Source organism: Antechinus flavipes, chromosome 4, assembly GCF_016432865.1.
Source record: "Antechinus flavipes isolate AdamAnt ecotype Samford, QLD, Australia chromosome 4, AdamAnt_v2, whole genome shotgun sequence".
Classification (NCBI taxonomy): Eukaryota; Metazoa; Chordata; class Mammalia; order Dasyuromorphia; family Dasyuridae; genus Antechinus; species Antechinus flavipes.
In genome coordinates, this window is record NC_067401.1 from 184,075,775 (window position 1) to 184,089,581 (window position 13,807).

Genomic DNA, 13,807 nt, shown 5'->3' on the forward strand with positions numbered 1-13,807 from the left:
TATATAGAACTCATGATGTGATACACTCAACCAATGTTATCTATAATTTATATTTTCAGAAAGCTACCTAGGAGCACTGCCCCTACTCGCACAGCTATTACGTCTCAGCAACAAGAATGGGCTCAGTTCTTCTTAATTCTAAGGGCATTCATTTATTCAATAAATCATGCTGCTTCTTAAAAATTTAATACATAAATCTTCAATAACCCCATGGGGAGGAAAACCATTTTAAAAATCAATTTTCAGTTTCTTTCTCCATGCTCTATTAGAGAGGCAATGTATATAAGTCTTATATGGCTCACAGGTAAGAAGACCTACATTCAATTCCTGCCTATGTCATTTAATAGCTGTGTAACCCTGGACAAGTTTCTGTATCTGTCAAATGAGAAGGTTAAATAGGAGGCCCTTCCAGCTTGTTCATATATGATTCTACAGATAAACAACTCTAATTTCAACCACAATGTCAGACTTAGCTTGCACTTTCTTAGTGAATGGAGCTCTCTACATTGATCCAATTGTAGTTTTTCTTTTGCTCTTAGTCTTTTTCTCCTTTCTTCTTATCTTTTGCTGTAATTATTCTTTATTTTTTACCTTAATAAAATAGAATGAAAGTAGAATTCAAAAGCACAATGCTTTAAGGCATTATAATAAATGCACTAAATAAATTGTTGTTCAGTTGTTTCTGTCACTTTTCATGATCTCATTTGGGATTTTCTTGGCAAAAATACTGATATGATGTGCCTCATTTCCTTCTCCAGCTCATTTTCAGATTATAAAACTGAAGCAAAGAGGATGAAGTGCCTTGCCCAGGATCACAGAGCTGTAAGTGTCTGAGGCTGTATTTGAACTCAGGAGTTCCTAACTCTACGCTTGGAGCTCTATGTACTGCACCATCTATCTGAACCTTACTAAATAAATGCAATAAAATTTTATTTTTATTTACTGATTAGAAATCTGTTTTAAAAGCCCATAATCACAGTATTTTATATTTCTCACTAAAAATAAAAAAATTAAATAACTATATAAACTTGACTTATGAGACTTTCAAATACCTTTAATGCTTCTACTTCATATTTCAGTCTTTGGTTATCAGCTTGTAAGTCTCTATTTCTTTGTTCAGCTTGGACTAGCTGAGCCTCCAATTCTGCTTCTAATTCTCTGCTTCCTTCTTGGAATTCAACCAGCTCTTCCTGTGCCTCCCGAAAACTATTGGAAAATAGAGAAGGAAGATTTAAATTCTGTTGCTTTACAAAGATTTAAGCCCTTGAGGACAACTTTATCCAAGTAAAAAACAAAACACACTCAACAAACATATAAAGTAACTAGTATGTGCAATGTATTTTAGCAAGCACCAGGAGAGTGAAGGAAGAAATGAAATTGGTGAAGATAAGAAGTTAATGGAAAACTACTTGGAAATATCTGTAAAATAAAATAAAACACATTCACTGAAAAATATACCTGCTGAACTGAAATCAAGGAAGGAAATTACAGTACAAACTTCAAAACAAAAAAAAAGGTGACAAATCTGTAGGAGAAAGCTCTGATTGTTAAACACAGAGTTTTTATAAGGCTTTCTAAGAAATGTGATTATTGGGAAGAACTTTAGAAAAAGAAAGGGATTTGTTCAAATTGTCCTCCAAACAACTTGAAAAAAGGCCTCAAAATGAATCCTGGAGCAATAGAACACACAAAAGAAAAGGTTAAAACAACTTTCTAGCCCAAGACAACTTAGGTCAACAAGAAAGATCTATTGCACCAAGGTAAGAGTGGAACATAGAACCTGACAGAATATGACAATATTCCACACTCATGAAGTGCCACTAGTTCCTCTATTTTTTTGTTTTTTGGCTGAGGCAATTGAGTTAAAGGATTTGCCCAGGATCACACAGATAGGAAGTGTTAAGTGTCTGAGGTCAAATTTGAGCTCAGGTCAGGTCCTCCTGATTTCAGGGCTGGTGCTCTAGCCACTACACCAACTAGCTGCCCCACCAGTTCCCCTATTTAAAAAAAAAAAAAAAAATGTTGTAAAATGGCAAAGAATGAAATTTCCCTTAAAGAAGATATATGAGAAAGTTCCTTTCTTTCACCACTTTACAATTGCCTGTTGATGTTCTCTGACCATTTATTTATCTATTGTGGAAATGGCTCTTGTTCTTATACATTTGTATCAATCCCTTGTAGATTAATAATGTGTCTAAGACTAGGAAATATAAGAGAATTCAAAAATAACATTAAAAATGAAAACATAGTAAAGACATTCAAAATCTCAATGAAACTGTATAATTTGAGGATCAGAATAGCTCAGATAAGTAGGAAAAATAAAGTAATAAAACAAAACAAAAAAGGGAAAATGGCAGATTTAGAAGAGTATTCCAGAATTCTACAAACTGAACCAATTGTGATGAAAAAGCTTTACAAAACAATCTAATAATTAGTTTCCCAGAATATATGTGGGAATAAAGAATGTGAATGCTACTTATTCCTGCAAGCAACACAAGAAAACTTTGATCCCAGATCTTCTAACTCAAGATCAATTTTATTCTTTCTAGTGTACTATGCTGCTTCTTTAGGCTTGGTGGCTGTGACTTACAGAGCATTATTTAAAATCAACCTCATGTCCAGCAGAAGAGCACAAATGCCTAGAAGATTGTTTCTACCCAACAGTAAATCATGTCCCTTAGAAAGAACAAGGGCATTAAGGTCAGTAAACCAGCGTTCTAAGTTGCCTTAGACACAATCATGTGTTTTTAAGTTTGGAAAGTGTGGAAGAAAAGATATTAGACTGCCTACCACACTGTCGCATGCCTCTGAAACCTGGACAGTATACCAGTGCCATACTAGGAAATTGAATCACTTCATTTGAATTGTCTTAGGAAGATTCTGAAGATCACCTGGCAAGATAAGATATCAGACAATGAGGCCCTTTTTTTTTTTTTTTAAACTAAACTGACAAACATTCAGACTCTACTGCAGAGCGCACAAGTGCCAAACATATATTTGCTTAAAAAGACTGTTTTATGGAGAACTTACACATGGTAAGCTTTTTTTTTGTTTGTCCTTCATTCCGGAACAGGATCATAACATCAGGGACATTCAAGTGAATTAAATATAAAGGAAGGAGGGCTGTGCAAGATCACCTGCCTCACTTTCTCTCTAGAACTTTCTGGGTCCAGTGATCAAATACAAATCAGTATGCCTGGATGCAATGGGACACCTTGGCCTTTTTAAGCTAAGATCTTTGACAGGTATCAATTTGTCTAAGGCCTCACCCATTTAAGGCTAGGTAGAAACTGAGACAAAGAATGGCCTCTTTTACATGGTAACTGCTCACATGGTAGATAGAAGTAGTAATACAAGGTCACTCTCAAGGTTTCTCTGAAGAACTCTGGAATTGACTGTGTTTCATGTTTTTACAAAGATCCATTCCATTTCCTTAAGCTTTTAATTTTGCTCCATGGGATTTTCATTATTTCTTCTCCTAACCTAAAAGCAATTAGGTGGTACAATGGATGGAACAGAATGACCTCTGCTTAAATTTGGCCTCAACACCTACTCCACTCAAATACTGACTCCAGCCAAATCACTTAACTACTAACACAATTTCCTCAACTGTAAAATGAGGATAATATTAGCACTTGCCTCCTGTAAGGACTGTTGGAAGAGAGAGAGTGACTGGCAGGCACAGAGAGAGTGCTTATTCCTTCTTTCTCCTATTTGTTGTGAATTCATCCTTTTCATTTTTGTTTTTAGTTTTTTTGTCGATTTGGTTTCCCTCTTTTAAAAAAAAATAATAAATCAGTTAAGAGTTTAATCAATTTTCTTAGTCTTTAAAAGCAAAATCAGCTATTTTAATAACAAAATTTTCTACAAATTTTCGCTTCTATTTATTTTGCCCTTCTTTTTCAAAAATCTCATTCATATTTGTTTGGAGATTAAGAATTTGTTGCTTTTCTAGTTTTATTAATTACAAACTTAAAGTATTTGTCTTCTCTATTTTATTCACTTAAATCCTCAAGGATATAATCAGGAGTTAGGGGTTTTTTGGTTGTGTTTTAAACAATATTGAAAGGGGAAAGTGGTACACTCTTGTTTATTATCTATATAAAGTGAACTATTATAAAAAATAACAGAGATAAAGTAGCAATGTTCAGTTCCTATTTTGCCTCTGTTTTCTAGTCCAAGGAGAATGATCTATGGGGTGGAAGTAGCAAAATTAAACAAAACAAAACAAAAAAAAAAAAGTTGTTTTTTTTTTTTAATTAAACAAAGCAACTCTGTTCCTTCCTCCTCCAGTTTCACTTGTGACATCTTCCTAAAACCAAATTCCAAGTGCAGAACTAATCCCAATCAAGTTTCAGTGATATCTAAAGAGGTCAAATTTGCCTCTTTGCATTAAAGTACTTAATTTATCATTTTCTGTACACTTTAGTATTAGCATCTGAGGTCATGAATTACTGATTCCCTTGGTGAATTTTTTTCCTATGGATTTCTAGGTGTCCCTACTGTTATACTCTTCTTAAATTAGCTAGAATATTTTAAGATACCAAGTTTAACAATTATATAATAGGAAGCTTTCTTCCCCTTTCCCCTCCTTTTCAGCTTAAAGTATTTCTTATTAGATAATTATAGATTAGTATTATATTTCTATCTTTAAACTAAGGTTTAGAAATCCAAATTCTATTCACTTTTGGTAATTCATATGGGAGCAAATGATACTGCCAGATCCTTTTTATGTAGCACTGAAAGTATTACTAGAAATTTCAAAGCCTTGAGAAAGAAACCAAACATTTCAAAGGTGGTGTTTTCATTACTGCCATCAATAAAAGGGAAAAGATTCAGAAGAGAAAGGCAGATATGAAAAGACATTAATTGACTAAAATGATGATACATGTGAAAAGAGAACTCCGGAACTAAACTATACTCCTTCATGACACTAGGTAATCTGAATTATACATTCAGTTCTGTGTCAGGCCTAGTCTCTGAAGCTCCAGTCCTTCTGGCATTCAGCCTAGTGACCAATATCCTGGGGAAATAGCAGGGATCCACATGAGATGAGTCTTTTCCAATGTTAGGCATGATGTATGACATCACCAAAACAGATTAAAAAAGAAAACATCACCAGAGTGTGAAAGAGATAGTAAAGAATCAAAGGTGAAGATGAATCAGATAGTAGAATCAAAGACCAATAGAGAATAATTTCACAAAGGCTAAAAGGAGATAAGAACACCAAGAAAAAGTAGAGATCAATAAATGCCAAAAACCACAGAGAGGCTAAACAGAATGATGACCATGAAAAAGCCACTGAATTTCAACAATTAAGATGCTGTTGATACCTTTGTAAAGAGATTTAAAAGTCCATTTGTATAAGTTTGAGAAGATAGGTTTCCAGTTATGATGACAATATGAAAAGTTGTGGCCAGTCTTAGATTGCTTAATAAACATCAGAGGAAAAAAATGTAAAAATTTGCCAAAAAAACAACTATCAAGAAAATCAGAGAGAGATTACAGTAAGTTCTTCCATTCAGTACAGGCACATACAAGAAGATAAACCGAAGTCTACAGGTACTCTGAGCAAGGACAAACCATGGGGGAGCGAAGAAAAGCTAGCCTGACTTACAGGAAACAGAACCTGAAGCCAGCAGGAACCCCCTGCTCTTTTCTGGTCAGTCACAGTAGACAGGAGCCAGTCTCCATTGTTCAAGGAGAGTTCAAGATTCCAGGGGCTATTCCAGATGTCTGGAATTAATATTCTTTTTGAAGCCATTGAAAAAGAAAGCTCCTTAACTCTCACTTCCTTCATCAGTCTGAGAGCTATAAAGTATGGTCTAAGACTCTAGTCTTTTTGCAGAAAGGGAAGAAAGACAAGAGATTTTAAATATGGATGGAGCTTAGTTCCATCTACTTCATCCAAAACTGCAATACTCCTCTGTAGTCTAGATACTACAAAGGAGAAAGAGGCAAACAGGACATGTCCATCCCATTCAAGGAATGAGTCAGCAGAAGAAAACTCCAAATACTATTAAAAAAAAAAAACATATGGGTTAAAAGAAACCTAAAAGGTAAATCCAGAAAGATGAAGTGGTATAAGGATGCAATGGAACATTGTGGTACTAAAAGGAGGGGTAGATATGAGAGAAACATGAGCAGACTTATATAAGATAAAGCAGAGCTAAAAGAAATAATAAATGCAAAGATTATAACAACATAAAGACAACAAAATTCACAGCAATTAAAATGGATATTGCTGGAACCAAACTTTCAAAGGTAAAGTATACATTATTCCTGTCTGTTAACAAATCTATAAGCTAAAAAAGTAGAAAGTTGTAGTCACTTCATTAGGAGATTTTACTCAACTTCAAGAAAGAGTAGCTTGTATGAAAGTCTGTTTGGATAATTAAGATATGTCTGCTGTGTCAAAACAAAATATATCAATATATTAAAATATATCAAAAATAAAAGAAAAAATATATAAATATATAGCCATGTCCATTATTCAGTATTCATTCAACAAATGAGAACAGGCAAGAAGGCTCAAAAATTGTAGAACTACAAATAGTGCTTTTTCAACCAAGTTTAATATAATCTTTATTACTATCATTCACAAAATAAAAAAGATTTATCCCAAGAAACTATTTTACTGACCTAGAGAAAATAACAACAAAATTCATCTGGAAGAACAAAAGTTCAAGAATTTCAAGGGAATTAATGAAAAAAAAAAAAAAAATCAAATAAAGGTGGCCTAGCTGTACCAGATCTAAAACTATATTATAAAGCCAGTGGTCATCAAAACTTTGTATTTGGTATTGGCTAAGAAATAGATTAGTTGATCAGTGGAATAGGTTAGATTAACAGGACAAAATAGTCAATAACTATAGCAATCTAGTGTTTGACAAACCCAAAGACCCCAGTTTTGCGATAAGAATTCACTATTTGATAAAAACTGCTGGGAAAATTGGAAACTAAAATGACAGAAACTAGGCATTGACCTACACTTAACTTACAACAAGATAAGTCAAAATGGGTTCATAATCTAGACATATAAAATAAGATTATAAATAAATTAGAAGAACATAGGATAGTTTTACTTCTCAATATCTATGGAGGAGGAAGGAATTTGTGACCAAAGAACTAGAGATCATTATTGATCACAAAATAGAAAATTTTGATTATATTAAGTTAAAAAATTTTTGTACAAACAAAACTAATGCAGACAAAATTAGAACTGGGAAAACAGTTTTACAGTCAAAGGTTCTAATAAAGGCCTCATTTCCAAAATATATAGACAACTGATTCAAATTTATAATAGTTCAATCCATTCTCCAACTGGATAAATGGTCAAAGGATATGAACAGATAATTTTCAGATGAAGAAATTGAAACTATTTCTAGTCATTCGAAAAGGTGCTCCAAATCATTATTGATCAAAGAAATGCCAATTAAGATAACTCTTTAAGAGTCTTAAGAGATACCACTACACACCTCTCAGATTGGCTAAGATGACAGGAAAAGATAATGATGAATAATGGAGGGGATAATTAATGATAATGATGAATAATGGAGGGGATTTGGAAAAACTGGGACACTGATACATTGTTGATGGAATTATGAACAAATCTAATCATTCTGCAGAACAACTATGCTCAAAAAGTTATCAAACTGTGCATACCCTTTGATCCAGAAGTGTTACTACTGGGCTTATATTCCAAAGAGATCTTAAAGAAGGGAAAGGGATCATTTTGTGCAAAAATGTGTGGGAGGCATTTTTGTAGTGGCTAGAAACTGGAAATTGAATGGATGCCCATCAATTAGAGAATGGCTGAATAAATTGTGGTATATGAATGTTATGGAATATTACTGTTCTGTAAGAAATGACCAGCAGGATGATTTCAGAGAGGAATGGAGAGTTTTATATAAATGATGCTAAATGAAATAAGCAGAACCAGCAGATCATTATATACTTCAACAACAGTACTATATGATGATCAATTCTAATGGATGTGGCTCTCTTCAACAATGAGATGATTCAAACCAGTTCCAATTGTTCAATAATGAAGAGAATCAGCTAAACCCAGAGAGAGAACTCTGGGAAATGAATGTGGACCACAATATAGCATTTTCCACTCTTTTTGTTATTGTTTGCTTGCATTTTTGTTTTCTTTGTCAGGTTTCTTTACCTTCTTTCTAGATTCAATTTCTCTTGTGCAGCAAGATAACTGTATAAATATGTATACATATATTGTATTTAACATATACTTTAACATATTTAATATATATTGGATTACCTGCCATCTAGGGGAGGGGGTGAGGGGAAGGAGGGGAAAAGTGGGAACAGAAAGTTTTGTAAGGGTCAATTTTGAAAAATCACTCATGCGTATGTTTTGTAAACAAAAAGCTATAATATTAATAATAATAATAATACATCACAGATTTATTTTACATATAAGGAAACTGAGCCCAGATTAACAGACTTGTCCAAGGTCATATAAATAATAGTGAAATCAAAATAATACAAGCATCCCACAAATAATACAATCATCCAACTTAAAAAATTATGTTTCTATATAACATAGACCATGACACTCTTCCCCTTCTTAACTCTGGAAATTTAACTTTAGAACATGCTGTTTGAAAATAACAGTAAAAAACAGAACTTAGGCGAATATCCTAATTGTTGTACTTCTCCCCATGACTCTTTTCAACATTTACCTTTGTTTATATTTCAAGGAAAGTTCCTTCCAATAAGCAGTTTCCTCTTTTAAACTTGAAAAGTCTGGTATTTCCTCACCATCCATGATCAAAATAGTCTGTAAAGACAATGAATTAAAAACAATTTTTAAGAATTGGACATGAGAAATAGGAATCATGTAAACAAATACATTTTAAAAATAAATTTTAGAATGGAACAACTCATGCTCAGGGAAAATTGAATATCAAAGATTCTAGGCAAGTGAAATTGTTATTTCTTTAGGTTGAGTCATCTATTTTTAACTTTGATTTCATCTACCTAGTGCTATTCAGATACCAACAAGATCAATAATAGTCATAAAACAAGGCACATGAAGTCCTTTTAATTGTAGTTAACAGATTGTAAAAAAAATATATAGACTCCACAGCATCATACTGAGATGGGAACAAGGACCCCAGAAACTATTGCTTCTTGGATCAGAGGTAGCATGATAACTCCTACTAGAATAGCAAGGAACTCCTTGAAGAGTACTTGGTTCTGAAACTATATGCCACTCAACGATAGTTTACTGCCTCTTCGGATTTTACTTCTAGAACTCCAGAAATTATTTGCAGTAAAATATATGTCTACACTTCACAATGCACTCCTCCACATAGCCTTCTCTTTACTTTAAAAAAGCTGGTTTTGAACAAGCGCTCTTTCTCTCTTTTTTTTTCTCGGTAACTTACAATTGCATTGTGTTGGGAACTCAACATTAGTTCTCTTACCACCAATGTGGATCAGCAACATTTCTGTAACATAGAATTATAAAGGGTGACTGGGTCATTGAAGTTAAGTAACTTGAGCCCATGGTCACACTAGCAATATGTATCAGAGGCAGGACTTGAACCAAGGTATTCTTTACCTCAGGGGAGTATCTGATAGGTAAGACAGAAAGAAAAAATGTAGTCATTGACTTGGCTGAGCCTAATCTGGGCCTCAAAAATTTATACTTCTGGAATATTATATATTCTTAAAATATGTACTTCTAGAAAATTATATTTTCCCAATCAAGTCAATCAATGCTGGAAGCACAGTCTTAGTGTTAAGACACAAATTAACCTACAATAGGCAAATCATTAATGAAAACTAATTCAGAAAATGAAGACAAATTTAATGGCAGTTTAGGTAACAAAGGCACACTGAAGAAATCTAAAGAGGACTTACCAATTCAAAAATTAAATTGAACTTTCTAAAATACACTCAATTTAACTTTGTCTTGTTATCCTTTCTAACAACTGAACAATTAATTTCCTAGGAAACAATAAGAGTTGAAGTAGATAATCTTTTAAAGGCTACAGTGTCTTATTCTTTTGATCTCTTATGAGGCCTGCCTAATAGATATTATAAGTATTAACAAATGGTTACATATTTAATAAGTGACATAAGGGGAATTTAAGCTCAGATGTTCCTGATACTTCCACATCTCTTTTCAATTATACCTTTCAAATCAATTACTTGGTTCTTTAATATTCTGTTTGAAATAAACAATCTCCTCTTTTACCTACATGAAAATTATTTTCATGGCAAACTTTCATTATTATGAAATAAATAATCAATAAATAAAGGCAGTTTCTCACCAATGTTTTATACTGTTGCAATAATAAAAACATTAAATATTAAAGGCCTGAATCAGAGAAACACAATGTTAAAGGTATGTCCAAGAGATATTTCAGAGGAAGATCTGAAAGGATCTGGTTAGCTGCCTGAACATAAGGGATAAAGGAGAAAGAAGTAAAGGATTATTCAAAATTTCAAACTTGGAGAACAAGAGAACAGCAGCATAGGGAACTTAGGAGAGTAAATTATTTGGAAGGGAAGATAAGTTCTGGCGAGTCTTGGAGGGAATACCAAAACATACAAAGGCAACAATTCTAAAGGGCAGTTGGAGATATGGGCCCGGGCTTAGGTAAGAGATAAGAACTGGAGAAACAGATTTAGAAATAATTTTTTTTTTATTTTTATTTAATAATTACTTTATATTGACACTCGTTTTTGTTCCAATTTTTTTTTTCCCTTCCTCCCCCTCCCCTCCCCTAGATGGCAAGCAGTCCTTTATATGTTGGATATGTTGCAGTATATCCTAGATACAATATATGTTTGCAGAACCGAACAGTTCTCTTGTTGCATAGGGAGAATTGGATTCAGAAGGTATAAATAACCCGGGTAGAAAAACAAAAATGCAGATAGTTCACATTCGTTTCCCAGTGTTCTTTCTTTGGGTGTAGCTGCTTATGTCCGTCATTTATCAATTGAAACTTAGTTAGGTCTCTTTGTCAAAGAAATCCCCTTCCATTCAAAATATGTCTCATACAATATCGTTGTCGAAGTGTATAATGATCTCCTGGTTCTGCTCATTTCACTTAGCATCAGTTCATGTAAGTCTCGCCAGTCCTCTCTGTATTCATCCTGCTGGTCATTTCTTACAGAACAATAATATTCCATAACATTCATATACCACAATTTACCCAGCCATTCTCCAATTGATGGGCATCCATTCATTTTCCAGTTTCTAGCCACTACAAATAGGGCTGCTACAAACATTTTGGCACATACAGGTCCCTTTCCCTTCTTTAGTATTTCTTTGGGATATAAGCCCAATAGAAACACTGCTGGATCAAAGGTTATGCACAATTTGATAATTTTTTGGGCATAATTCCAGATTGCTCTCCAGAATGGTTGGATTCTTTCACAACTCCACCAACAATGCATTAGTGTCCCAGTTTTCCCGCATCCCCTCCAACATTCATCATTATTTTTTCCTGTCATCTTAGCCAATCTGACAGGTGTGTAGTGGTATCTCAGAGTTGTCTTAATTTGCATTTCTCTGATCAATAATGATTTGGAACACTCTTTCATATGAGTGGTAATAGTTTCAATTTCATCCTCTGAAAATTGTCTGTTCATATCCTTTGATAGAAATAATTTTCATAAAAATGAAGTCCCTATAAAACCATGACAATGAATAAGTTAGTTATTAATATCTACTATACGGCAGGCGCTATGACAGACATAAAGACAAAAAAGAAACACACTTTACCCTCCTTGTATTCTATTAGGGAGAAAATGTGTTCTTTAGATATATGTATCTAGATAATGAGAGGAAAGGGGCAAATATTAATAGACAGAGGAGTATGAGGAAAGCTTCATGTAGAAGGTGTCAGTTAAGTTTAATTTTGAAGGAAACCAAGTATATTTTAAGAGGCTACTATGAGAAAGAAGTGCCATCCAACATGGGAGATAGCCAATACAAAAGCAGAGATAGAAAATGGAGTGCTGCAAAAGAGGAAGAGTTTACTTGTTTTTAAAAAGGTTAGAACGACCTGACTTCAAAACCCACTGTTTGAGTGCATCACATGGATGATGAACCAGTCAAAGAGAAGTTAAAAGAGTAGCACAAAGACCAAAAAGAAAGAGTAGCCAACAGTGTCAAATGTATGGACGTGTAGGGAAGGCTGAGGACTGAGAAGAGAGCTCTTTGGTAATTAAAACATCTGATAACTCTAAAAAGAAAGTTTTCAATTCAGAGATGAGTTGGAAGCCAAAGGACTGAAGAGTGAAAAGGAAGAGTGAGAGAGGAAAATGAGAGGGGAGAGGAAAGAATCTCAGGTACAGCTTTTTCTACCAATCTAACTGAAAAAAACTTTTCAGGTTTCTTTTCAGCTCTAATTCTATGATTTTATGGACCCATACAAGAGAGAACCCATGATTCAATTCTCCTTAACACATTAAACTTGTACCCATTAATGAAAAAATGCTGCAAGCTAAATATAACAAGGAAAGAAGGTAAGTTATAATTGAAGAAATTAGAATATAACACATACAAAATTATGAAGCACAGGCCATTTACTTAGATTTAGTTACTCAGAAAAACTAGGTATGCTGGAAGAAAGAGTCCATTCTTAAGAACCATTTAGACTCTAAAAAATTTAGATGTCCTATGTACTTTTGAGAAAGTCTGAACAATAGTCTTGCCTCAAAATCTAAAGAATATTTTAAAATAATTCATGATAGTCTTAAAATATTCTAGAAATTTAGCATTATGCTAAAAAAGTGACTAAAATATCAATACCATTTTGTTAAGTATATACCCCAAGAAAATCAAAAGCAAAAATTTTCACAACATATTTTGTAGTAAAAAAGAACTGGAAACAAAACAGATGTTTTGCTGAATAGGGACTAAACACCTGGGACATGAATGCATAAAGTTTTATTGCTCCATAAAGAATGAATATGAAAAGTTCAGAGAAACAGAGGAAAACATAAGAATTAGTGCAAATTGAAAAGAAAAATAACATATATATATAATGACTACAAAAATGAAAATGAAAGACCATCACCATCACTACTATCTAAAGGCAGCTGATAGAGCATCAACCCTGGAGTCAGAAAGACCTGATTTCAAATCTAACCTCAGACACTTATTAACTGTATGACCCTGGAGCAAGCCACTTAACCCCAACAACCCCAACTTAACTTTCCAAAAAACCACCACAATAAAAGACTAATTATAATGACCTGATCATAAATGTATTATGCGTTTTATTCTTCTTTCTTTTCAATAAGTAGAGGGAAAGAAGGAGAGAATTTGGAACTGAAAATAAAATTCTTAAAAAGTGTTATCATTACTGTTGTTAATAATATGTCCAAATGTATAACAGCCTAAAACAAATATATGAAAAAATTATTTCTTTCCCTAACTTTGAGGGGATGGTATAGGTGTACAACACTATGTATACTATTAGTTTAGGTCGATAACCAGGTTTAGGTTATTTTTGTTGAACTGCTTTGCTGAAGTGCTGGGATTTTTTTTTTTTTGTCATAAGAGATGAATTTAGATAAGTGATATTTTAAATGAAAATGATTAAAAAAAAAGTTCTCCAATTGATAAAATGATCAGAGGATATGAACAGAGAATTTTCAGTTGATGAAATTAAAGTATCCTAAATGACTATTGATTAGAGCAAACTGAAACAGTTCTGAGATACCACCTCTCAGGCTAAGATGACACGAAATAATGATAAAAGTTAGAGGGGATGTGGAAAAACTGGAACACTAATGCATTGTTGATGGAATTGTGAAA

General features: G+C 33.4%; 1 protein-coding gene across 7 annotated transcripts in view; it reads right to left on the bottom strand.

The window, feature by feature from the left end:
• The window catches only part of NDEL1 (nudE neurodevelopment protein 1 like 1), a 97,112-nt gene that overhangs the window by 48,104 nt on the left and 35,201 nt on the right, over positions 1-13,807 (bottom strand). For all 7 annotated transcript variants that reach the window (XR_007953414.1, XM_051995714.1, XM_051995710.1 and 4 more), the window contains 2 exons: positions 8,706-8,803; positions 1,053-1,206 (listed from right to left, as the gene is read on the bottom strand). Coding sequence is in view for 6 of the 7 variants with exons in the window: in XM_051995714.1 (XP_051851674.1) it covers positions 1,053-1,206; positions 8,706-8,803 (252 nt within the window). In the remaining variant the exon portion in view is untranslated. The remainder of the gene's footprint in view (positions 1-1,052; positions 1,207-8,705; positions 8,804-13,807) is intronic.